The 26,941-nt window shown below is 46.6% G+C and overlaps 2 protein-coding genes across 9 annotated transcripts in view; one reads left to right on the top strand and one right to left on the bottom strand.

The window, feature by feature from the left end:
- The window catches only part of SLC8A3 (solute carrier family 8 member A3), a 140,617-nt gene extending 115,500 nt beyond the window's left edge, over positions 1–25,117 (bottom strand). For 4 of the 8 annotated variants that reach the window (XM_036913340.2, XM_036913346.2, XM_036913343.2 and 1 more), the window contains exons 1-2: positions 23,934–25,116; positions 4,241–6,086 (exon numbers count right to left, since the gene is read on the bottom strand). In XM_036913340.2, the coding sequence (XP_036769235.2) occupies positions 4,241–6,024 (1,784 nt within the window). In that variant the 5' untranslated portion in view covers positions 6,025–6,086; positions 23,934–25,116. Of the gene's footprint in view, positions 1–4,240; positions 6,087–23,114; positions 23,217–23,933 lie in introns of those variants that run through there. The other 4 variants (XM_036913345.2, XM_036913348.2, XM_036913341.2 and 1 more) reach the window with 3 other exon arrangements.
- LOC130679647 (basic salivary proline-rich protein 3-like) lies at positions 22,547–25,373 on the top strand. Its single transcript, XM_057489024.1, has 4 exons — positions 22,547–22,693; positions 23,291–23,459; positions 23,956–24,792; positions 25,133–25,373. Exons 1-4 carry the CDS (start codon positions 22,547–22,549, stop codon positions 25,177–25,179), a joined length of 1,200 nt encoding a protein of 399 aa, XP_057345007.1. The 3' UTR covers positions 25,180–25,373.
- Positions 25,374–26,941: the final 1,568 nt, after the last annotated feature.

The following is a 26,941-nucleotide window of genomic DNA, read 5'->3' as shown; positions in this document are numbered from 1 at the left end:
ATCAGTAACCTCTAAAAAGTGCTCCCAACTCTTACTTCCTATCCCACCCAGCAGTATGATCTTTGACGAGTCACTTCCTCCTCTGGATCTGTTTCAAAACTTGTTAAAATAGGATGCCAGACACATTCCAACTTTAACATTCTAATTTTGTTGGAAAATGAGTGGCACAGCAAATACTCCATTCTTCTTCAAAGGAGGCCTATGCTATTTAACTGTAGTAGATCTTGGCATTAGCATATTTGACAGCCATGGTTTTGGCTCTTCTTGGAGACCCCAAAGGTCCATGAGCTGCAATAATCTGTTATTTTGCAGAGGCATGCTGGCCTGGGACATAGGAGCCAGCCACGTGTTTACTGAGATTCATGTTCTGGTAGCACCCATATCTTCATGAGGTTTTGTTACTGGCAGCAGTAGACTCAAAGGCCTTAATTCTCATGATGTACTGTGGTGGCAGTCACGAAAGATGTCAATAGCATCCCTCTGAAACATCAAGAGTTTATTGTAAAGTGGGTGTAAAGTAATCATGTACTCACCCCCACTTTCTCTGCTTCACTACTGCATCCATAATGAAGGTTACTTTAAAAACTCTAGTCGTGTTACACATGCACCAAAGAGCTTTCATTTCTCTTTGATCGAATTTATCTCAACCACACCACTTCTCCCGAGTGTTTTGTCTATATATCTTGTATCCTCTCCACCAGAGAAGATCCTTTAGAGCTGAAATGCCAGCTTGTCATATTCATTTTTTAATTTCTAGGACCTAGTAATGTACCTAGAATGTGGCAGATATATAACAAATGTTTGTTGAATGACTGAGCGCCTCCTATGAGCAGGCACTGTACTAAAGGTACATCTTCTTTATATCTGTATGCAGTAGTTATCACACCCCTGCATAGTAGATATTATTCTTATCATTCCAACAAAATATCTGGGACTCAGGTGAACTGACTTGTTCAAAGTCATGTCACTGGTGAGTGATGCATCCACATCTGTTTGTGCTAAGGACATCTTTGAAGAAAGAAAGCATAAAACCAAACAAGTGAATTCACAGACTAATATTATCAGTAGAGCATAGGCCTGGCTTCAACTGGAATGGATTTAGAGGAAAATGGTGAGGGCAAAGTTGACAATGCTACCAGGCTGGTGGGCAAATAAGGCTACACAAAGAGGGAAGGATTGGAAAGTGGAATTGTTCCAGGCATCGCACTGCTTCTAAGCACCCTGAAAGTTTCCATTTCGTTTTCCAGATTGGTATTGCAATTAGCAAGATCTCAGCCTAAGAGCTGGGTTCTAGCTAAGTTAGAGTTAAAAGCTGGAACTGGAAAGCAAGCACTTTCTTTCCTGGGTTTCATGGTTTGGTCAAGAGTTTTAGAGCCTTTCAACTCTTAAGTTTGGACCAGCAGCATCAGGTGATTGTTAGAAATGCAGAATCTCAAGCCCAACTCTAGGATTTCTGAATCATAATCTGCATTTTATAGCAAGATATCTGCATGGTACATAAACACATTAAAATTTGAGAAAAACTACTCTAAAAGTGATTCTAAGGTCCTTTCTGGCACTAGTATTTTATAAGTTTTGACTAGGAACCTTCATGGTAACCATAAAACTAGCATGCTTATTAATTAGGGACACATAGAGACCCAAATAACCTGATCACCTCAACAGTGTTTTCTGAAGAACACTGTCAATTCACTGATATGACGATTAATGGCCTTGTTTACTGAGCACACACCATATTCAAGGAACATTGCATACATTACCTTGAATCATCACAACAGACCTGCAAGACAGACATTATTACCCCCATCTCACCAGTCAGAAAATAATCTCATGTTAATAAAAATTTCTCCAAACAACATGGTTAAATCAGTAGTAGAGCCAGAATCCTTATCCAGAGTACTTAGAGCCCATGATTTTTCTGCTACATTGTACTGCTGTTAGTTGTAAAATTATAATTTTAAGTATCAAGGGTAGGGCAGCAAGTAAAGAAAAACTAGCAGATTTTAGACTCATTCTTCTGCAATGAAGAAGACCAAAAGGGTAACCTAAAGTCTACTGAAGTCTGAAACATAATGCAAAAGAATTGATGAGAATATAAACTTGTTCACCAAACCCTAGAATACCAGGACCAGAATCTCAAACCTGTGGGGATTGATATACATTTATAACAAATATCACCCAGAAGTATAATTCATGAGCCTCATTTACAACAAGATATATTCAAGCTGAAAACATAAATAGTTTTGAGGAACGATTAGTCATACTCAGAGATCCTGCATGCACAATTGATTATTAATGGGATGAGAGATCGGGAGCCAAGCCTCTGATCTCGCAAAGACTACTTTTCAGCGCCCTTAGTAGGATCTAGTCAGGGGAACCATGAATCCATCAAATTTTGGCCAGTGCTGTGGTTAGATCCCATCTACTGCCTGACAACATACTGACATTGCATAAACATGTGAAATTTCATGGAGCTTGTCTTCCTAGCAAAGACCTGTCCTTCATTTGTATGTATAAACACTCTCCCTAGAGCATATATAAATGGATGGTATTCTCTGGAAGGCACAGGTTTTTTACTTAGGCTAACAAATGATTATTCATTCCCAGCAAAATGACTAAACAGAGCACTAATAAATCAATTTATCAATGGCAATTTCACTTCAGGAGACAATATCCCCTGTTCCATCTTTGGCTGGTGCAAACATGACCTACACTGAGTGCCTATGTCTATGATTCAGAAAATCCCAGAGTTGAGAGGAACTGCAAAATGATCTGACCTTGCCTCTAGGCAAGGAAAGTACGGTTGTTCCCACTTTACAGATGAGACAGTTTAGTTCTGGGCTAAGACTAAATGACTTGCCCAGTCACATTATTAAGAAGGGATTGAGGAAGAGACAAGAGCAGGGTCCTCTGGATGACTCACTCTGTTCTGTTGTCAGCAGACTCTAACCCCCTTTCAATGCTGTCCCATGGCTAGACCTGGGAAGAAGCCCTTCTGTGACATGTCTCCTCAGTTCTCTGGACCCCCTTTCCATGAGTTCCTTCCTTTGCCCTTCTGGAAGTTGTATGCTTTCATTTCCCACTAAAAGTGTTTTTAGCAGGTTCTTGGAGCAGTTTGACATCCCCCTTCTTGTACACCCCCCTTTGTTCCTCAAACCTGCTGCTGCTGCTCATTGCTGGTGTACATGAACAGGAAGTAAGAGACAAGGTTTCCCTTTCCCATTTCCATCCCTTGTGGCTACTCTGAGAAATCTGCCCTCTTGTAAGCTGCAAATCCTGGGGAAAGCTATTCTGCTTTCCTCCTCAGAGCTATCCATGTGGGAAAAGGACAGAATACGCAGTACAAGAAGGTTCAGTGGGGAGAGACCTCAATGTGATAGAGGCAGTGGAAGTGTGGATCCTTCTATTGAGGGGAGAAGGACTAGGCAGGGCAGTGACCTGAAAAGTATTTCAGGAGAATTTTGGACTTTGAAAAGAGATGGCCACACCATAGATGGACTTTCTCCCACAGAGAAAAGGCTTCTCCTTCACTAATTAGCCAGATTTTAGAACTTAGACATGTGACCACTGCTCTGGAAGCTGCCTCTCTAAGATACCTCCAATCCCCAAGCCATACTGACTCATCTCACCTAGACTGGGCAGGCCTTGCACTCCAAAACAGACTATGGGTATTTAAAGAGATGGCCAAGTTTCAATCAATTCTGCAATTTCCAAATTGAAGGAGAGGTGTCTGGAATCTGGTTATAAAATACAACTGCAATATGGTACTGGGAAAGAAGACCAATGCCATGTGTTTTCTTGAGGATGTCCTGACTGGGCTATCACCATCTCAGCATGGAAAGGATTGGCTCCAAAGCTCACATAAGCCCATGGCATGAGGGAAGGAGGAAGGACAGACCCAGAAATCTCTTCACTTTTGCTTAATCACAAGAATTCTCCAAAACCTGACATCAAAACTTTTGTTATCCCATACTTCCACCAGTCATCATTTGAGTTTCACTGGACAAAAATGTTCTGTGTCCTTAGATACTGCCACAGGATTCCTTGCCCAAAAATAATTAAAAGTGAGAAAACTTAAAGACAGTTTGGAAGCAGAGCTTGTCAGTAGTGCCTGTTGATCCTGCATACCTGTGATGGAACCAAAGTTTGACATTAACACAAGGGAAAGTTTTAAAGAGTGGTGCAGGACAGAAGGAGATGACAAGGTGTGTGGGGGGGAGAATATGGAAAGGTTACTTACACAGTTTCATCATTCTTGAACTCCAGCTCCCCATATGTGTCTTCAAAATCCTCACCACCACCCTTGGCTGTCCCTTCTACTGTCCTAAAGGGAATGATTACTGTGCCCCGGGCACCTGATGTCCGCAGAACCTTGACCTCCATGACACCAATACTCTCACTGACATGAACAGTGTCACATTCAAAAGTGAAGATGCCTGCATGGTCATCATCCAAGATAGTGACGGTGGCCACACAAGGGGATGCCAGGACAGCCCGAGGCAAGGGAAGACTATTGAGCATGGTCAGAGGTATCCCCTCCTCTGGCTGCTCCTCCTCCATGCGGACGCTGCTCAACCTCACAAAGAAGTGCTCATCCTCCTCAAAAATGTCATCATCGATAATGCCCACAGAGAACTCCTTCTGGGTCTCTCCTGGCTTCAGAACCACGGTGCCCTCTGTGAACTCATAGTCAGCCCCGGCGTTGGCAGAACCATCCTCTGTTTTGTAGTCCACATACACGGTCTTGGATGTGTCCCCGCCTTTCCTCACCACTGTCAGGAGGACAGCCCCACAGTTCTCTAGGCACTGGTAAGAGCACGGGTCGAAGAAGACCTTGGAGACAAAGTCCTCAGGCTCATTGGTGTGCACCTCACTCATGCTGGAGGCCTTCTTGGCTTGTTCTGCTGCATGTTTCTTCAGGATGTTTCCTGCGCCGGTCATCATACGGGTGGCTTGGATGCGGTAGAAGGCGCGGCTCTTCTGTTGGTGGGAAAGAGCATAGTAATTGGCCATCTCTACTAGCTGATCTAAGTCCTTCTCTGGGTGTTTCTGCTTCAGATCCTTTAGAATCCGGATCATCTCCCTGCGGGACTCATCCACTTCCTTCCCTTCCAGAGGTACCAGGTTTCCATCTAGGAAGTGGGAATTCATCATTTTCCCATCCATCTCAATGCCTTTGGGGTGGTCACCCTCTGTCTCTATGATAATTCCTCGGTGTTTATCTGTACGGTATTTTTTGTGCATGTATTTGTAGAAGAGCAGTCGCCTATCTGCCACCCAGGCCAGAAGGACACATACTGGAAAGAAGAAGAGAGTGAGGAGGCCTTCCCAAACCTGGACCACACCAGGAGAGAAGACTGCCAGGATCATATAGAGCCAGATGTAGGCAAAGATGCTCCAAGCAGCAGTGATGAAGAAGACTCTCAGGTGCTTGATCTTGCGAGTCTCTCCATCAGGGATCACATAGACACAGATGCCGATGATGATGAACATGTTAAAGGCTGCGCTGCCTACAATGGTAGAAGGTCCCAGATCACCAGCAATGAATCCATGACCACACACCTCAATCAAAGAAAGGAGGATCTCAGGGGCAGAGGAACCCAGGGCCATAAGGGTCAGGTTGGAGACAGTTTCATTCCAGACCCGAATCGTGGTTGTGCTGGTCTCTCCATTGGGCTTTTTGATAGTCACCTCTCTCTCTTGAGAAGTGATGACTTCAATAGATGCCATGAAGCGGTCAGCAATGATGGACACCCCAAGGAACATGTATATCAGGGCCACAAAATAGACAATGACTCTGGCAATCTTGTCCCCAAGGGAAGGATTCTCTGGATACCATATTGGTAGGATGACACCCTCCTTGCAGTCCGATGACCCTGAACAGGACTCATTGTTCTGCCCTGTGTTGGGCACATCCCCTGAGCCACCAGCCTCTGCCTGAAGACCATTTAGGAAGAGCACAAAAGTAATCAGCCCAAAATGGAGGAAGGCGGAGGTGACAGGCTGCAACCTTAACCACGCCATACACGATACTTAGCCGCTGGCTTCCACTGCAGCACCAATGGTCCTCCTGACAGGCCAGAGACCTAGAAAAGACCAGAGAGGCAGGAAAAGGCATGAAGAAAAGGGGGGCAGCAAATGGCAGGTTTCCACCAACACAAATGATGTTTTACCTTGAGCAACATATTGCACTAACATATGTGGCAGCCTCTTACTTGGCAAAATAGATGTCATTGGGAGGCACAAATAGCTGCTCTGTCCCCAGGACCATCTGGTGGAGACTCAGTTGAAGAATTGCTTAAAATAGCTGGGAATAATGGTAATGGAAACATAAGTGATACCCTATAGTCCTGTCTCCAAATCCCAGTGTTACCTGTGAGAATTCTCAAGAATCAACTTAAAAGAGGCTAATTATGACCTGAATCTTTGTCCCCACTTATACTTCTTCTAGGGTTTTTAGCCTTCTTTACCCCACTGTCATCATACTCAAGAATCTTGCATAGCATAGGCTTGTAAGAATGCATATTGAATTACATTTTTACCATTGGGCTACTCTTCCAAAATAGAACATCTTCTTCTGTGTGCAATTGAGTCTCCTTGTGAAAAACTCCTTCTCCAAATGCCAAACTTCTGCAAGCAAGCTCTAATTCTGAGATTGCTTGGGACATGAAGAGAGTTGATTCTGTAGTGAATGCTGCCTGCAGTGTAGCTAAACTGAGGTGCTGTAAGCTATTCCTAAGACCCAGTCCAGGGCAGCCCTGAGCCCTCCATCAAAACATGCTTATGAAACAGTTTAGGTATCCAGTTACAGGAAAAGAATAAGTCAGCCCCTCAAATTCTGAATCCAAATACTAAAAGGGCCAAGTGGTAGAAATCACTACTGATAAAACATGTAAGTGGTTCTCAGATAATTTTTTTAACTGTTGACTAAAGTTTGGGGTGAAATGCAGCCTCATCTGCTTTCCTCAATCTACTAAAGGATGAGCATGAGTTCAGAAGAATGGCAGGTAATTCAACTGAAACTATAGACTCATCTTTCCACTCATCACTTCATTCCGTTGGAATGAGAATGCAAATAATCAGGCAATAACCTTTTTTTTAAAAAAGCTACTTGTGCATTTTACACCTGTGCTACAACCATGTGTGGGGTACTTTTAGTAATAGAAGAATGCTGGTTTCATCTGTATAGCACCTTAAAGATTTAAAGTCCTTGTCCTCCAAATCTACTCTTCCCTCTCTGTTTTCCCATCTCAGAAAATAGCACCTCCATCAACCCAGTTACTCATACTTGAAAACACATGTCAGTCTGCAAGCCTTCTTCTCCCTCCTGTCCCTTATCCAATCCGGCAGTAAAGCCTATCAACTCTCCCTCCATCCCTACACCATCATGTCAGCCCAAGCCACCACTACCCCTCACCTGACAAACCGACCACAGTAACCTCCCAACTGAAGTCACCCCTCCAAGCCTTGCTGTTTTCTATTCCAGAATTTCCTCACACAGCCATGACCATCTTTAAAAAAAAAAACAACCCAAATCTATGCTATCACATCCCTATTTGAAGCCCTTCAGTGGTTTCCCCTTGTTCTTAATATAAAAATTAGATTCCTTACTATGACCTACAAAGCCTGGCATGGGCTACCACCTTCCTCCTCTGCCCCCTTCATCTCCTGCTTCGCCCTCTTAACTACATTTCAGCAACAATAGCTGTCATCTCAGGTGCTAGTTGACACCATGTTATTTTCCACCTTAGGAACTTTACACACAATATCATCCGTGCATGCCTGGAATGACTGTTTCTTCTTTGTGCCCTCATTCTTTACAATGCTTTTGATTTCAGTTTAAGTATCACTTTATCAGAAAACCTTGCCCTCACTCCTAAAAATGGTCACCTCCCTCTGTTGTGTTTTTCCATCCCACACTTTACTTTTTCCTTCATGGCACTTATAAAACGTTGACATTACAAGTTTATTTGTGGGATTATATGATTAGTGTTTAATTCATCCATTAAACTGAAAATGACATAAAGGTAAAGACTGTGTCTATTTTGTTTATTGTGGTATCCTAAGTTAGTAGGTGCTCAGCAGATACATGTGTTTGGAATAAATAAATGTAGCCACTGAGAAAACTTCCTCAGTGCTATGGAATTGTGCCCCCCTCCAAATTCATATGTTGAAGCCCATGCTCAAATGTCAAATAGCCTAATTGGGAAATAGAGCTTTCAGGAGGTAATTAAGATTACATGGGTCAATAATAAGGGTGAATATAATAACCACATTGTCTTTCTTGTGAAACCTTCATAAGAGTGTATATCAATGATACCTTAATAAAAAAAAAGATTACATGGGGTCATAAGGATTGTGTCTTAATTTGATAGGATTGGTGGCATTATCAGAAGAGGAAGACACAGACAGAGGTGTCTCTCCACCATGTGAGGACATAGTGAGAAAGTAGCCATATTCAAGCCAGGAAGAGGCCTCCCACCAGAAGCCACATTGCCCAGCACCTTCATCTTGAACACCCTAGCCTCCAGAATTGTGAGAGAATAAATTTATATTGTTTAAACCACTCAGTCAATGGTATTTTGTTATATCAGCCTGAGCAGACTAATACACTCACACATCAACCTTGTGTAAAGCCATGTTATGATCTCAAAAGTAGGCATTTGCTTTAGAAAAAAATATATAGATCTCATAGACAAATCCTGACTAGATTTTAGAGGCTCTGTAAGACCTCTTTCAATTCCCAAGGCTTGTACACAAAGAGAAATTCCCTTTAGGGCACGGTACGCCCTGGTGCATACTGTAATTATGAAGACCTTCCCCCCAAAGGGCTCTGTGGGTTAACTAGGTTTCACATTCCCCATGACAGCAGCCCAGTGCCGAGGCCTACATTCCCCATTAGTCCAGGTTCTGGGGGTCATCACAGAAGGTGCTTGGGGCTTTGAACTCACTCAGAAGAGAAAAGGCAGCAAGGATGACTGTGGGAGAGTAGGGTGGTTGCAGGTGCTCAGCATCCATCTTCAAATGGCAAGAAAGCTCTCAGAATCTGTGGCGTACAGAGACCCCAGTCACAGGCTTGGCACTCCCCCGCCATGGAGAAACATGGACAGAGAAGGCTCTTGGCATCTTGCCTTGACCTCTGAAAAGCCTGCACTTTGTGGATTCTGACAAGCCCCATGCAGGAGGGGACAGAGGTGGGCACAGTTGAAGCAGCTCTTTGATCAGGAGCCGACGTTGTGACGGGAGGTGGCAGCCCACCCGGAGGAGTGGGCTACCCGCAGGTTAGGGCAGAGGGCTGGCCTTCTGTAGGCCGAGGACACGGGACACTGAGTATCCCAAGGCATGGGGAACAAGAACTCCTACTTACGTTACCCACAAGGAGAATTAAGGAGGATCCTGGTCTTTGTTTTCCTCAGTCTTATAAAGGAAAACCTGTGGCGACAGGTTTTTATGGGAAAATGCTATCACGGGATCAGAATCAGACACCAGTTTAGAAAGACTGCTCCCTGAGGAAACAAATGAACTGAGGGAAAAGGATAAAAGAAAAAAGAGCAAGAAAGTGGCCAGTAGATACCTGCACCAAGTTTTTGGAATGGAAGATGGAAAAATGACCTGTGGATTCCCAGCCCTGCCAGGAAATAGTTTCTGCCTGAGATGCTGGAGGGAGAGGGACCACTTCCAATGACAAAGGCAAAGGCCACTTTGTCATGCCGGTTCCCCAGTCCAGACAACAGCCGAGACAGACCCAGCCTCCGGGGGGTCCACCAGCTCCTTAGACACCCAAACGATCTTCTGTGGTTCCAGAGGGCTCTTAATCAGCCTTAAGGTGTACTCAGGGATATGACTCAGCTTAAGGCCCCCAGAACCATCCCAAATAATGAAGACATTAATAACAGTAGCTGACACTGGGAAGTACTTAGTGTATGCCTGCTAAGTACTTCCACACTTAATCTTCATAACAATTCTCTAAGGTTAGTACTATTTTTATATCTTACATTTTGGGAAACTGAGTCTAAGTTAAGTCATTTACTCAAAGTATTAAGGAAGGAAGTAACAGAGCCAAAAGTCACACACAGGTGACCTAAAATGTATGATTTTAACCACTGCATTTTACTAGGATGTCACAGTTTGTTGTAGAACATCCATGGCCACGGCCCCACTTCCAGTCTTCTGCGGATGTAGAAATAATACAACTGCCTCATACCCCCTCACAGGAGAGATTAGCCACCTGGTAGAGCTGCCTAGTCCACAGGCTTACTGGCGGCATCCTGGCTGCCTGGCACAGACACCCACCCGAATATTCTCCTGCCCATTGGCTCAGTTTGACAGATATTAACAGCCAGGCCTGGTACTAGATGCTGGTGAGCAAAAGGGAAAATAAGATACAGGGTTTGCCCTCAAAGGTACAATTTAGCAGGTGTGGGCAGCTGCACAAAGAGGCACTTTTACTATCAGAAGTGAAAGTAAGGGCAGAATGCTACGGGAACATGAGGAGGGCCCTGAGCCAGCTCGGGGATTCAGGGAGGCGTTCTGAAGTAGGTGATCCCTGAAATGAGTCTTCAAGCATGAGTGAGCTGTAGTCCAAAAGAAAAAAAAAGGAAGAAAGAAGGTGGGAAGGGCATTCGAGTCAAAGAGAGCAGCCCAAGCAAAGACATGGCAAAGGCCGCTGTGTGCATGGGATTACAAGGAATTGAGGGCGAGGCAGGAGGGCGGAAGACGAGCCTCTGGAGGCCTGGGCATGCAGGGAGAACCATTCACAGCAGGTCCTGGGTGCCAGGCTGAGAGGATGGGATTTTATCCTAAAGGCAGTGAGAAGCCGATGATAGGGTTTTAAACAGGAGATTGACATGGTCTGATTTGTATTTCAGAAAAACCAATTTGGTTAAAGTTCAGGCTGCCTGTAGGAGGGACAAGACCAAAGCAGGAAGATCAGGTAGAGATCTGCTGGAAACAGAACAGATACAGATAAGGATGGTGGGCCTAGGGCACATTCTGCATATCATGACCCCCCTGTCACATTTCCTCTTTCTCAGCTGAACCCATGCCCCGGCTCAGCCCACAGCCTCTCATCCATTTCCTGGATTATTTTCCTAACTCCTCCAGAGCCATCTGCAAGGTGTCTGTGTCCTCAGCAGTGGCTCCTGACATCTTTTAATATCACTGGCAAATTTAATTAAAGTCACTGTTCCTCTGCTCTTCCAGATCATTAATAAAACAGTGCCACCAGGCCAGACTGAGCAAATTCTCCCCGCTGCTATGCCCTCCACTTTCTCCAATGGGAACACTGCTCCGGGCCTGTCACCAGCCTGGGTAGAGTCGCCCTGCTTTCCTTCTAAATCTGGGCCCCGGCATAGACGTCACAGCCAATTCACATTAAAGTTTTAGGTGCAGCCAGGCTGCACTGGATCCAGCGTGTCACCCAAGCCCAGAGCACTGCATCTTCTGTAAACCCAGCAGTGGGAGAAGCAGATTTACCCCCTCTGCCTCCAGGGGATGAGAATCAGTGCGGAGTCCTCTCTGCAGCAATACTCCCCCAGAAACACAGAAATGAATTCCCTGCACTCTCAAGAGTGGGAAAGACATGACCGCAGCTGCTTAGGTAGGGTGACTGTCACAACTGGAACTTGGATCCGAGGAAGAAAACATAATGATGCTGCTTTTTGTGCATTATGATCTCTTTGAATCTTCACAATGACAGTGGTATTATTATCATGATACCCATTTTACAGATAAGCAAATTTGAGATCATGAAGTTAAAGTAACTTACCTAAATTCACAGTTAGCAAATAGAAAAACAAGCATTTGAATTCTGGAAGCCTTCCTCCAGAGCACATGGTGTTATGGCACGTGCCCTGTGCGAGGTATGTACCCTTGGGCCGGGGGAGGGCATGGTGAGGCTTTCTGGATGTGGAGGCCTCATCACAAGCTTGGAGGCTCTATTTACTCCACGGCCTGGAGCAGTGGTAGAGCCCCAAATTTGAAAGCAGGAGACAAAAACTTTTCTTCCCAGCTGTACCTCAATGAGCTATGAATCTTTGAGAGTCTTAAGGCATTAGCCTCCTCGTGCAGAAAAGCCACGTTGGGCTGATGATCTCCATTGTCCCTTTGAGGCAAAGAGGCCTTGCTTGCAGGCAGGCCCGTCTCTTAAAAGACAAAATGAAGGGACGCATGTAAGTTAGGTTGGCCCAGAGCAGTGGGTGAGCCAGGCACGGAAGTCAGAGTCCCAGGGAAACCTCAGAGGACAAGAGAGTAAGTTAAGGGAAGGTGGCAGGAGAAAGGGGCCCACGAAAAAGTCAAGGAGAGCCTACATTTTGCATTTACCAACAGCTCCCAGGAGTAAACCTACTTTTTAAGTGAACGCTCTTTGAACGCCGCTTGGAGCTGAGCACTGTGCTGAAGATTCCAAGTGCAGCCGTGAACCAGCTCACATCCCCAACCTGACAGAGTTTAATCTTCTGGTAAGGGACTGAGACAAACAAGCAAGTTAATAAATTTATACAGAGCAGGGAATAACAGATTACAATGATACAATGGGAAATAGTATCTTTTTCTCCATCTGCTCTAAACTCTCAGGTTGCTTGTGCACAGCCACCTCATACCACGCGGCCAGCAGCTGCAGTGCAATGTGGCTTTACAGCACAGGCAGTCTTGCAGGAGAACGTGGCATGGAATTTTACTGCTGTTGTTTCTTGCATCTCATACAATTGCCATATTTTGCCTTTCCTGAAGCCTCTGATGCCCTAATGACGTCCAAACCATGCAATAACTTCACGGAACCCTGCTGATACTCTCCCAAGCACCACCACACCCGAAGAGGAAGCCCCCTGGAAAGTCCAGGGGTCAATAGGCCTCCTCCTCATGTAAAAAAGTGAGAACAGAAACAGTCATCATATCTAGCCATTGAGTGCTGACTCTATGGCCAGCATTGCATAGGCACTTTGATAGCTGCTGTTTAATACCTAAGGACCCCACAATGGGACACGTGTTGTTGGCTCATTTTAGAAATGAGGAGACTTGAGTTCAAAGATTAATCATTCACTCAAGGTCCACCAGCTGAGCAAAAGGCACAGCTGAGTGATGAAACTTGGTGTGTCAAATGCCAAAATCTGCTTTTTAGTCCCAGGGAATGAAGGGAATAGTGGAAGAGTAGGGTGGGAATTTGGAGCCCTTAGGTCAAGAACCTAGGATCTCAGAAACCTCTGCCTCCTCTGGAAAGCCTCCCCTAACAGTGCTTTCTCCTTCCACCTTCAAAGTGACTCATTTATTCCCCCAGTTTCCTCCATCACTTTGATAACCACTGCAGCACTGTCACACTGTTCTGGGCTTATCTGCTTGCATGTCCATCTTCTACACTCTTATGGAAACTCCCCGACAGATTTCAACTCAATATTGGGAGGCTTTATTATTATTACTATTTTTAGAACAAGTGATCACACTCACTGAAACTTTACTGATAGGTCTAAGAGGTTGGACCTGACCTCTGAAAACTTCTCTAACTCTGAAATTCTATGATTCAAAAGCTTGTTGATTCCATGATTCTAAGGTTGATTCTCTGATTCTCTGTGGAAGCCAGGGGATTTTGCCCTCTGTAAGCCCTTGACAGATCTGGTGGGGGGTGGGGGGTCACAACCAATGAGAATGGGCCAGAGAGATAGGAAGAAGGGCTTTGCCCACTTAATTAAATTCTGCTTCTCCCATTGCTGGATTTACATCTGCATTTAAGTTATCCCCCAAGAGAGAGGCAATAATGAAACTAAGACCACATACTAGAGAGGGCTGTGCATTAGAATAACTTTGGAGCTCTGGAAAATACAGACCACTGGGTCCCACTGCAAACCTAAGTTTTGGACTTTTGAGGAGAAGAACCTAGATATTTAGGATTTTCAAAAGTTCGTTAGTTGATTTTCAAGTACAGCCAGGGTTGAGAATCCTGGGAGAAAAGACAAGGAACATAGAATGCCTCTGGTATTTTCATGTCAAGGATTACAACCATTAGGGACTTTCTTTGGGTCAGGAGAACACTTAGCATATCATGAGCTGACTCCCAAATGGGTACCACAAAGCCTTCCTCTGCACTGGACAAATATCCCTCCCTCCTGGACTCCCACTTACTTTCATACCTTGCCAAGGATAGTCAGCATCAACCCTCTACCGATATAAGTAGATTTTTCCTTTGTCCCTCCCTAAACCTGCTATCTGCTTGGTTTACACTTTTGCTAAGGAAATATTAAAGATACAGAGTTCCCTTCTTTTTATAGGAAAATGGTGCCAAGCATCCATTTTCAGCGAGACATTTTTCTCATTATTTTCCCTTTCACTGATGATTGCTAAGGTGGACTTGTCCACTCTTTTCCTCATGGCCTCTTTGTGTGTTCATTTGTTCACTCACTCATGCATGCCTTTGCATGAAACCCAGTCTATGTATCACACGCTGACTGGCATTGAATTAAGGTGAGAAGTTTAAACTGATCTGTACCCAACCCATTCTTTTTTGCAGACTCAAAAAAATTAGGATAAGAGTCCTAGAGAATAGGAGTTTTTATTTGTTTGATATTTCTGTATCCTTGGTGTCTAATCAGTGCCTGGCATATAGCAGGTGTTCAGTATAAATTTATTGAATGAATAGATACATTGAATAAATATGCAAAAATAGAAGCCATCGTAGCCAGTGATTTCTCCCACTCTTGGCAGTGTTCAAATGGAGCATCCCATCTGTCAGGGATGCTGTGAGCAAGGTTTTTCAAATTTGAGTAATATGAACAAGATAATCCCCCTTGAGGAACACACACTTCACTGGAGAACAGTGACAGAAAAACCACATAATTACAACAAAACAAATACTAGATTTGGAAGCACATGCAGTGAAGGTCTAATCCTGTCTGAGATGATCAGGCCAGCTTCACGAACCAGACACCTTAGATCTAGGATGTGAAGAATGAAGAGGAGTAACTGGGTGGAGGCCAGTACATCTCAAAGGTAACAGAAACCCCATGCTAAAGAGCATCTCAGCCTGAACGATGAGTGTCTGTTAAAGAGGAGTGATCAATGTGGTTGAAGGACAGGGCTCTTGCGAGAACCTGCAGAGACAAGTAAGGAATGGTTTGTAAAAGGCCTTGTATGCCCAAGCAAGGAACTGGAGTATTGTCTCTGAGCCAATAAGGAAGCACTGGGAGTTTTTAAAATCATATGCGGGAAAGATCAGGTCTTTCCTTTGGATAGGAGAGCTACAGGGATAACCATGTGGGAACTGGATGGGCAGACAAAAGCAGGACAAGACAGGACAGGAAGACTAGTTGGGAGACTTTCTTAGGGTCTGAGTGAGATGGGATCAGGACCTGAACAGGGGCAGTAAGAGCAGGCCTGTGGAGGAAGGTGGGGATTTAAGGACTCTTGCAAAAGTAGAATCCACACAAGTTGGAGACCAACTGAAAGCAGAGGATAAGTGAGAGAAAAATGAAGATGCAGAGCAAGGACCTAACCGCATCAGGCACATCTTCACCCTTCCAGCCCTGCAGAGCTTCTCCGAGTCAGGACTTCCAGACCCAAAGAAACAGAAGCTTAAGGAATCAACATGAAACCACTGGACTTAGATACATTCTTAGCTCTAGGGATGTCCTGTAACTGTGAGATGGATGAGGCAGCCAGAGTTCTGGATTCTCCAGGAAGAGACAAGAAGGCCCTGGAATTCAACCAAGGCACCAGAGTGTTCCTCGGTCTAGTCCATGTAATAACTATGTATTGGTTCAATAGTCCAGACTGAGCAGCTCTGGAGATGCTGTGATGAGGCAGGTCAGTCCTTGCCGTGGAGGAGTGCATAGAGAAGTACACAAGGTCAGCATCTAAAGGTGAGTAATGGTTTGGGGGAATTACAAACACTGACTGAGCATCAGAGCAATGGAGGAGTTGGATTTCTTGTATCTTTTTCAAACAAGAATGCAGTTTCACACAGAAGAAAATTAACTCGTGCAATGAATTGCCCCTGTGAAATACTAAGTAGCAAAACAAGTATTTTTTAAATATCCAAAATATTGACATAAGCTCAAATCTTGTAGTCACTCTTGCAGTGACTGCAAGAATGCCTGACCTTCTCACTGATTCATGAAAAAAGTATTTGTCATTCACTTACTATGTGCACATTACAAACTTAGGTTCTCTGAAGATCACTGCCTGGATGTGTTCTCAAAGTTTGTTGAGTGCCAAATATGTGTCACACTCTGTCCTAGCCACTGGAGATTCAGTATTGCATCTCTCGCCTAGACTACTGCAATAACGGCCAAGCTTGCCTCATCTTTCCAGTCTACTCTCCATAGAAGAGCCAAAAATGTCTTCTTCAAAGGTAATTCAGATAGGTCAAGCCACTTTCTGCAACCTTCTCTTCCTGTAGAACCCCCTTACTGACTTCTAACCTCTTACTGCCCTTAATGCTCACCTCTTTGTTTTGCTGCCTCCCCTCTCCACTCTAGGTAAGGTGAAGTTCCCTGAAGTTTCTAGAACACACCACATATGCACCTTCCCTAGGACTTTTGTATTTACTGTGCTCTCCACTTTGAACACCCTTGCACTAAAGATCTCCACAGATCACTTTTTTATTTCATTCAGGTCTCAGATGCCACCTTCCAGAGACTTTCCCCACTCATCTTACCTAAAGACGACCCTCTCCCTCCCACCACACTCTGTCACATCACTTCTCATTTTCTTTATAGCTCATATTACTTGATGAAATCATCATTGTTTTTGTTTGTTTATTCACTGGTAGATCATAGACTCTAAACTCCGCGGTGGCAAGAAACATGTCCTTTCTGTTCATCACAGTATTTTCAGAGCCTTGACTAGAGCCCAGCAGAGTGAGTGGCAGTCTTTATTGATAGATAATAACTAACTCTGCAGGATTAAGTGATTTCGGAAAAATGTACCTGGGAGGGGAGACTGCAGACTTCCTGGGAGGCCTTGGGGTAAGAGGTAAATGGTTATAGCCGATGACCTCAGAAAATGGGCTGTTTGGTTCATTCGAAAAAACCAGCAGGACCACATAGTGTTTGCATGGCAGTTGTGAGGCTATTTCTAAATACAACCCCTTCTCTCCACCATGGTCCTCTCATGATACGACACTTCTCCACAGTGTGGGGTGTAAGGAAACCCCACATTTATAAAATTTCATTCATTCAACAGATATTAAGTGAACATTATGGGCCAACAATTTGCAAAGGCCTGCTGGCTCACATGATCTCATTTCATCCTTCTTGCGAGGATGTTCATACAGATGAAGAAACGGGAGCTCAGTTAATTGCCAAGGGTTTCTATGCCAATAAATAATGGGGCCAGAACCAAACCTTTGTCCTCTGGCTGCCAGAGGTTCCCGTCCACCAGGCCTGAAGGAGAGTCACGTCAGGAAGAACCAAGAGAAGACCTCCCTTGCCACTGAAAGGAAGCCAGGGCTAGGGCAGGGGAGTGTGAAGCCCAGGGCAGCCAGGGCAGCACTGCCCCTGGCCCTCCAAGTTCTCAGAGAAAACCACCCGGGCTCTATCTTTTGGGCTTACCCACAGAGAGAATGCTGACACCTCTCTGCCCTGTTGCATAACCATCAAGGGAAAGCTGGCGATTAACCACCTTATGCACCTTTCCCACAGCTCATTCTCCAGACCCTAATTTATTTTAATGCTACTTAATTTGTAAATGTTGAAATGTGTAATTAAATCATATCATTGCCTGAATGAAAAACAAATGGACTCTCGCAAGTAGTCAAAGTCATCTCTCTGAGACATTGACTGGGGGCTCTCCCGGACAATCAACTCCAGCGGTGCTCTGGGACCTTTCACAGTGGGTGCTGGGCACAGGCTCCTGGGACTCCCAGCAGATTCAGCTGTTGTCTTTGCATCTGTGCTCTCTCCTCACTCCAACAGCTCCCCTCGAAGGTGCCTCCCCATTAGCTGCCTCTCGGGGGCTGGAAGGAACAGGCTCAAGAGGATTCTCCCAGTCTCACAGGGACAGTGTAGAGTGGTAGGGGGTGGGCAGAGTGTCTGGAATGCCACTGAGTAGAGTGGCTCCAGACTCTCAGCAGAGTCAACCTGGCTCTAAATAAATCCTTCCTGGAAGGAAAAGGAAAGGCAGAGGCTCAGGAGTTGAGACAGGACTGGCTGGAGCACTCGGGAGCCTGGAGCCCTCCTAGTCATTCTGTGAATGCCCAGCCGCTGCAGCGGGTGGTGACTGCATACAGGAGTGACAGCCAAGGGCCATCCCACAACCAGCTCAGGGTGCCTTGGTGGCCAGACATCCAGAGGGTTCAGTTGGCTGGCTGTGTTGACTTCTAGAGACCTAATGTGATAACAGACACACTAGTGCCTTCAAATTACAGCTGGAAGGTTCTGAAACAAAAGGTGCTGTCAGCACTAAAAATATTCTCAGTAAGAGGCAATCTATATAGGGTGTGGAACAAGACTAAAACCATACAGAATTTTCAGGTCAGGGAGGCAGCTTAAAAGTCAACACACACATCCAACATAAGCTTTTTGGAGGATAAGGAATGTGGAGCCCAGGGAGCAGAAGTGTGTCCTGCTTGTGATTGTCAGAAGTGATAAAAACTAAAACATCACCTTCTTACCACCAGTTCAGTGCCTCTTCTGCTCTAACACACTGCCTGCCCCTGGACTGATTTTTGATCCTACCACTGGCTTCTTTTATGGTAAATGGTAAGGACCCCCTTCCTTGATCTCATTTCACCTGCTTCAGAAGTGAGGGAGATTATGCATTTTTCCCTCCTTCATTTTTCACTGAACACCAGTGTGTTTCAGGCATCATGTGACAGGGGATGGGAGAGAGAAAAAGCCCTTAGTCAAGGAAGGGAGGTAAGCCACATGAAAAAAAAAATTTTTTTTAATCTGCATTTCAATAAGTATAAAGGCCTCATGAAAAACAGATTCCAATATCAAAATGCAAAGGAAAAGATGGCTTTTCCATGAAGACTTCCCATTAGGAAGAGGCATTTAAATTGAACATTGAAGAACAGGAAGGACGCTGAGCAGAAGGTAAACCATGAGCAAAGGCACAGAAGGGGAAAGGAGAAGTTCACTCAGGTGCCCGCATGAGCATTGTAACAAGTGAGAGTATATGTGAAGTGGGGAACCGGGCCACAGCGGGTCTTCGATTGCTGCCCACCACGGGAGGCCCTTCACGGTTTTATGTGTAGGAAAATGACAAGCCCTGAAGGTTAAGCTTAAGGAAGCAATCTGGTAACAGTCATTAAACTGATGTGAAGATGGGAGGATGTTAGAAAGCTATTTTTCATAGTATAAGAATAATAAACTACTTTATAAAGGTATGATAAGGATTGAATGGGAAAACCAAAGTAAAGCACTTGGCAGCAGAGTTGCTGATGGGTGGTAAACACCCATCAGCTGCTATAATAATATTAACTGCCATTATTATTATCATCGTTACTATTATTATGTAAGAGGTTACCAAATCTGCACTTGGGTAGTGGTGGTAGGGGCAGAGAACAGGGGAAATGACTTAGACATTAATGGTACTCAGGGAACAAGGAGAGTTAGCAAAGATTGGTGGCTGGTGCCATTAATAGGTAGTGGAAAGCCAGGAGAAGCAGCTCCTAAGGACAAAGATAATGTCAGGTAGTAAAAATACAATTTGAGGAGCTGAAGGGACGTTTTATTGGAGATACTGTGCGAGTGGCTGGAAACGAGAAGCTGGGCCATGTGGAGATCTAGAGTCACTGACTCAGAACTATGCGCACACGACCAACAGCACACACGTTGAGGGAGACTGTCGGGGGCAACAGAGAGCTGGAAACCGGGAGGGAGAGAATCTTGGACAGGAAATGGAAGAGGGACCACCCAGAGAGTTCGTGGGACCTGGAAGGTTCAGTGTGACAGAAGCCAAGAGGGGAAAGTCCTAAGGAGCTAATGGTTCACCTTATCTAATAAGGGTGAGGAGAGAGAAAGACAGAGAGATCAGGAGTAAGTTATACTCTGGGGAATGAGGAGCCCTTGAGGGATGATAGCTGTGCAGAAGGCAGAGAGGGTGCAAAGGAACAATGCTGACTAAGCTCCCACTGTCTGGCTTCATTCTCCAAGACGAGCACAGCAGTGCAGGACTTTGAGGCCCTCTCCTCCCAAGTGATTTGGAAATTACCATGTGCAAGCCAGGGCAGGGTTACAATTTCCAGTCCCATTTCCAGATCCAGTCCCCACGTGGCTCAGCGTTCCCTGGGCACCACCAGGAAGCCCTACTTGCCAGGCCAAATACCAAGGCAGGAAATGCCACTTGGTCCATTCCAAATTAGATGCACAATGAAACTGAGCTGTTTTCTTAGTAGACATGACTCTGTATACCATATATACATACGCTTGATTCTGGAGTTAGCCTTTATTCATTATCCATATTATTAAAAAATGTACATATACATACACATGGGATTCTTCCTATCTAGATGTCTTGCTCAACAGTGTCTATGGATCTAAATATGAATCGAAATCCTTCTTACTCTTCCAGTCTCCTTCACAAGACTTCCCCAGCCCCCAAAGATCTCAGAAGCTTCAGGGTTTGCCTTGCTTTGCAGCTCAGTTGGCTAGGAAGTGCGTCATACACCTCTGGGAGCTGCTTTTTTTTAATGCTGAGGCCCCTCACCCAGGCAGCTCTGGTTTATACACTAAAAGGCAAAGGGGAACTTTCTACTGCTCCCTCACAAGCCACCAGTACAATACGCTCAGGTTTCTACACAGCCTCCTAACTTCCTGCCTACTTCCAGTCTCAGCATACCATCTAAAGTGCAGATCTGACCACATGCTTCAGTACCAAAAACTTTCCTAAGTCCCCACAGGCAACGGTGGAAATCCTATGCATGGTGTACAAGCCCTTCAAGATTTGGTCCCTAGAACTTCTCCAAACTAATTTCCCTGAATGTTGCTCTGTCTTCAGTCATTTGGAAGAGCTCTTATCCAGTTTAGGACTTTGCATACTGAGAGAATGAGAACACTTTCTCCCCAACTCCTCCCCTCCCTGCTTTCGCCAGAGCCAACTCCTACCCATCCTTTCTTTCTGCAATTGGCTGTCCCTAGAAGCCCTGTTTCAGCCCCTCTAGAGGGGTGATCTTTCTGTGTCCTTCCATTGCATCTGAGATTTACCTTCCACTGAAGAGAATCAGATTAAAAGGTGATGGCCTGTTCCCTAGTTAGTTATCCTTGCTGAAATGAACATATACTCGTGAGGAAGGGAGCCATTCCATTTTATTTGCCTCTATACCTAGCAAATGCTAGGCAGAGCAGGTAGCTGTTGAGTATTGACTGAATAAATGACTAAAAGAATAAATGAATGCTTTTTCTTTTTCAGTCCAGTGTATTTCTGAACCTCCAAATATTTGAAACTTAAGGCAAAGCAACCAGGCTTGAGTGAAAAGAGAGTTATCTTATCCTCTTATCCAGCCTTGGTAGCTTGAGATAAGTCAAGATGTGTGACACATTCCCCTAAATCCATTGTAGGCAATGGTTGCTCCATACGGGCCGGGGAACAATGCCCACAGTGACTACCAATGGACAATACAAGCAACTGTGCCCAGAGACTGTACAAGGGACTGCCTCGCACAGGACAGAGAAGGGCTGGGCAAGAGGACACTTCTTGAGCTCCAGAGTCCCAGCCCAGGCAGGAGCCCCGGGGAAGGGATTTTCTTTTACAGGGTGAGTGACATAACCCCATTCTCCCTTCTCTAACCAGGAAGCTGTGGAGGGCAGTGCAAGAGATGCCAAAGTGGAGATCAGAAAAGCAGGAGCAGAGAGGAGAGGTAACTTATTCCTCCAAGTCACCCAACATTTACTGCCTGCCTACTGTATGCCAGGCACAGTGCTGGGCCCTAGGGATACAGTGTGATAAACACCAGATGTCTTTCCTCCCTTCATGCAGCCTACTGTCTAGAGGTGTGACTGGCAGTACTCAATCACATAAATAAATTTAATGTGCATCTTTAATTACTTCAAAATAACAGGTTCAGGTTACAGGTGTATAAAATAAGGAGATGTGGCCTAGTCAGGGGAGGTATGGAAGGCTTCCTTGAGGAAGTAACCAATGTATTAAGAGCTGAAGGGTGACTAGGAATGAATGTATTAGACAAGGATGGGGTTGGAATTTAGGGGTGTTGGAAGACCAATAAAGCATTCGGGTATAGGAAACAGCGTGAACAGCCTTCCCATCCCCATGAAGTTCAAGAACTACTTCAACCAAGTTCAGTTCATAGGTTCCATCTGCTTCTTCTCAATCCTTTATCTCTGTTGCATTTAAAGAAAAAGGAGGTTACGGAGTAGACTTTGTATGGGGACCGCAGATGGGAATTGTAGATTACAACGAGGGGCTGGGGTGATTAGCCCACACCCAGTCACCCCAAGCTCTGATTTCTGACCACTAGCGATCCTCATGTGGAGAAGTACAAGGCATGAAGGGGCAGGTTCCTCTCAAACTTAAATCCAGGGAGGCTGGTAGCAAAAAGGGCCCGCGGGAGGCTAAGCGCCCATAGAGAGTGAACTGATGCCCCTATTTCAGGAAGAGCATGGCGCAGCAGCTATATTTGAAAACCGAGATAAACAAGAGCTCAGCTCAAGTGGATGGGGCACGACAGCTGTGGAAGATTAATCACACGCGGCTGCAAGTCACCAGGTCCCCAGAGGCCCCAAGGCTTCCCTCTCATGCCCCACCAGTAGGCCGATTGCATTCCTGTCTCCTACCCACAACTCCCTCTGCTTAGGGTGCTTACTGACCACCCAGGAGCTCAGAGACCTGCTCCTAGCAGTGGCCTGCCTTCTAGATAAACTGCCCCCGTTTCAGTTCTTCTGCCCAGGAGACGGAACTACCAAACGTTCAGTGTTTGTTTTTTTCATCACCAGAAGAGAGAGACAGAGAGGCGGGCGGCAGGCGGGTGAATTTATGGCACTGCATTAAAGGCGTTTGTTCTATTTCACACACACACACACACACACACACACACACACACACACACACCCTACTCCCTCCACGGTCACACACACACACACACACACACACACACACACACACACCCTACTCCCTCCACGGTCAAAAATAAAACACAACGAATGAAGACGAAAAAACTGCCTTTTCACCCGGGAGCAAATCGCTTTCTTCATCTCCCCCAATGGCTTGGGTCTTGGGGCAGGTCAGGCAGAGTCTGCAGGAGCAGCCCTAGCGTCTGAATGAGGGCCTGTGGCTGTGCGTGTGTGTGGTGCTGGGGGCGGGGGTGGAGGAGAGTTATGTACTTGGCTTCTCTCCACCTGGCCAGGGACCGCCCAGACCACCGCGGTCTGTAGAGCGCAGGACGAGAGAAATCCTCCTCCCCGCCCCCTCGGCCGCCGCGGGCCGGTGCGCTGGGGCCGCAGTTCCCCACCAGCGGCATTGGAGTCCCGAGGATGGGGTGCGCGCGTGCGTGTGTGCACCCGTGCGCGCGCCGCGTGGGTAATGCTCTCCCCTCCTAGCTTCCAAACCCGGCGGGTACTCACGGTCCCGGGAGCACACGTCCTGGCATAGGCGGCACACACATGCACACATGCATCCAGCACAGTGCGCACCAGCCGCTAACCCAGCGAGCGCGCGATCCAACAGCACACACCAGCCAGGCATCTCTTTCTGCACCCCCTCCCCCCGGCACCCGCCCGTAGACACTCACTCTGCCAGAATGCACCCCCACCCCTCCGCCCAGCACCGCATACAAAACGTTCACTTTCCGGGGCACCCTCCCCCACCTCTTCAAGCACTAAACCCACAGGAAAGCAGCTCATATGAATGATCTTGAGAAATAACTTAATGAACCCCATTATTCACAATCAGGAACCCTCTTGGGGACGTCCCAAGGCCCCCAAACCCTGCCTCCCCCTGCCTCGGACCCCGCTGAGGGGGAAGGGCAGGAGGCTCACCCCATTACTCACCGTTTCCTCTCGGTCCGCTGAGCGGAGTGGGCAAGTGACCGGGGTGAGGAAGGTGCGCGATGCCCAGCCGCCCAGCTCCTCAGCGGCCGCCGCGGCTCATCGCAGCCGCGGGCTGCCCGCCGGCCGCAGCCGCGTCCGGGGCATGTCAGTCTGCCGCCGCCGCCCGCCTGCCGTGGCTCGGGACCCGCGGCTTTCAGGGAGCGGCGGGGCAGCGCGTCCGGAGCGCGAGGGCTGGGGCCAGGGCAGGGGGCGTGGGAGGGGTCGCTTGGCCTGGGGTTAAGGAGCAGGGAACACCCCCCTCCCGAAGACCCCCGGGAAACCCCGACGCGGGGCGCGGGCTCGGGACGGAGCCCCGAGGAGGCCCGGAGTCCCGGCCGCCGACAGCAGGGGGATCCCTGCCGGGAGGGGCAGGAAGGCGAGCGGCCCGGCGCGCCCTGGCGGCTCCGAGGGCCCCCGGCTTGCAGTCGCGTCGCCGGGGCTTTCCTGGAGCTGGGAGCGCGCCGGCTCTCCGCCTCGCACGCCGTCACCGCGGGAGACGTCTCGGCCTCGCCGCGCGCGGAGGGGACGCGCGGAGGGGCTGGTTTCTGGGCGAGCCGAGAGCTTTGCCCATTAAGCTGCAGCAAGAAGCCAAATCAAAAAGCCAATCTCCAAGCCTCCAAACCGAACGTCACCCTATCAGCTGGGAGAGAGCGCGCTGCACGGTATGACAAGCCGCGCATTTTTGTCCCCGCGCGCCCAGGGGGGATTTTTCAGACAGCTTCGCGACAGCCGTGGGGAATCCGGGTCTGCACCTCGAGCGCAGAGAGCCCCGAGGACCGAATGCGGACGGAACCCCTCGCCTGCGGCCACCCACCCAACCGTAGGAGCCTGACGCCCGGCGCCGCTGGCCAGCGGCAGTTCCAACACGGCGGCGTGTCCTGACCTGGATTCCGCGGAGTCCGGAGCTCTGGGCAGCCGGCGGGGAGGGCGGGCAGGCGGACGCGCAGCACCGGCTTTCCCCTTGTCCTCAGGAGACGCCGGCTGCAATTCCGAAATTAAGTCTTCACCAAACACATCTGTGGTTTTTAAATATAGCAGGGGACGATTACCCAGGCAGGGTCCACCCAGGCCTAGAGGAGGAGTTGAGGGGGATGGAGGTTGGTAAGGGAGGGAAAATAAAACTCCTTTTTCCCTTCTTTTTTCTTCTGTTCTTGGTGCAGAACTCAGTCTGTCATTTTCTCAACCCAAATCAAACAACAGCTTGTGAGAGACGCTTGGGTGAGTGCTGGTATGTTGGCTTTTGGGTTTTTAAGGCTAAAAATAAGAGGGGGCTGTCTCCCAAACTGCTGCTTACTCTGGGCCTGGAGCCTGGAAGAAAGATGGTCTTTTGATGCAGCAGCAGAGCTAGGGTTTGGGGCTTGGCTCAGGAGAAGTGTACACATGTAGCCTTAAATCAGATGGCTGTAATTTCTGCTATATTTGTCAGGCTTGGTGCTGGAGGCAGGAGGGGTGGACAGGCCTCTCCTAAGAATGGGGTTTCACTTCCCCAGTTTATTGATGACATTAGGCAGATCTAAAATGAACACGTGGCTGGCTTTTTGTAGAGACAGCAGTGCAGATTCTGGGATGGAATATAAGGGTGGGAACTTGTTCCTCTCAGGCCTCTGCTGCTTGAAGCCAAGTATGAGGGGCCAACAAATTAGAATAATACTTAGCAAGTATCAGCACCTAGTTAGGGCCAGGTGCTTGCTAATGCATTTGATTGTATTAGTTCTTGTCAGCCTCATAAAACTCTATGGGAAAGGTACAATTACTATATTTTTCTGCTGAGGGAATTGAGCCTTAGAGAGGCTAAATAACCATTCAAGGCCACAAGCAGCAGAACCAAGGATTAGAATAAGATGGAAGCAACCAGGGTTTTGCTGATAACGACAGCAGTAGGTGCGATCCAGGACCTCTGGCTTCCCTGGATTGCTCTCAAACAAGGCTTGGTGCAAAGACATTAAGCAGGTGTTGGAGTTAGAGGGCTTCTGAGCCTGGGGTGGTGTGAGTTGTTCCTGGTTCCTTGACTCCACGCTCTTTCAGCAAATCACGAGATGGTTTCCCTCCTGCGTTTGAGTCCTGGATGAGCTCCTTTGTCCTGTGATCTCAGTGCCCTGAACCTTTATGAGCCTTGAATTCAATTAAAGTTGGGGCTGAGACACTGAGTCTGTATGATTCCAATAACTTTAGAAGTTTGGGATTTCAGGATACGTCAATGGGTGGAATTTACTTGTGTCTGTTTCCATGGAGATCCATGATGCTGATGATCTATAGTCAAGACCAAGAGATGGCTGTTAGGTGTATAAAATGCTATAATTTATAAGGAGGGCAATTTTGAAAGCTCTATTCGATTCCTTAAAAATGTGAAACTCCTTTGACTCAGTAATTTTACTGTTAGAAATGTATTCTATGGCCATAATGAAGGATGTGCTCGAATATTTCATTACAGGATAGTCATGTTTATAGTAGTGAAAAATTGGAAACATCTTAATTGTTTGAGTAGATCATGTTACACTAACATATGGTGTATTTTACTACTATAAAAATGCTGATGCAGCATGCTAGGTACTGACATGGGAAGGTTTTCATGATATGTTATTGAGAGAGGACAAAAACCAGAAGGTAGAGAGTGTAATACTGTACGTGCATGTGCCCTGGCAGCATAAAAACACCAAAATGGCAATGGTGGTTATCTTTGGGTGGTGGGAATACTGGTGATTTATTTTTCTCTTTAAATCAACTTTATTGAGGCATAATTCACATATAATAAAATTCACCTGTTGTAAGTGTACAGGTTGATGAGTTTTGACAAAAGCACAAAGAAGTATAACAACCCCTATCAAGATATAGAACATTTTCATCTCCCCCAAAGTTCTCCAAACCCCTTTGCAGTTATCCCCCATTACCTCCAGAGCAACCATTCACCTGCTTGCTTTCTGTCACTATAGATTAGTTGTGCTTGTTCTAGAATTTTCTTTTTGCTTTTT

Source organism: Manis pentadactyla, chromosome 11 (assembly GCF_030020395.1).
Source record: "Manis pentadactyla isolate mManPen7 chromosome 11, mManPen7.hap1, whole genome shotgun sequence".
Classification (NCBI taxonomy): domain Eukaryota; kingdom Metazoa; phylum Chordata; class Mammalia; order Pholidota; family Manidae; genus Manis; species Manis pentadactyla.
Note: the sequence above shows the minus strand (reverse complement) of the source record. Positions and strands in the feature narration are given on the sequence as shown.

Coding starts and splice junctions, on each gene's coding strand:
- LOC130679647 (XM_057489024.1), top strand. CDS start 22,547: ATGGCGCAGCAGCTATATTTGAAAACCGAGATAAACAAGAGCTCAGCT. Junction 22,694..23,290: donor TTCCCTCTCATGCCCCACCA/GTAGGCCGATTG, acceptor CCACCTGGCCAG/GGACCGCCCAGACCACCGCG. Junction 23,460..23,955: donor TGCACCCGTGCGCGCGCCGC/GTGGGTAATGCT, acceptor CGGTCCGCTGAG/CGGAGTGGGCAAGTGACCGG.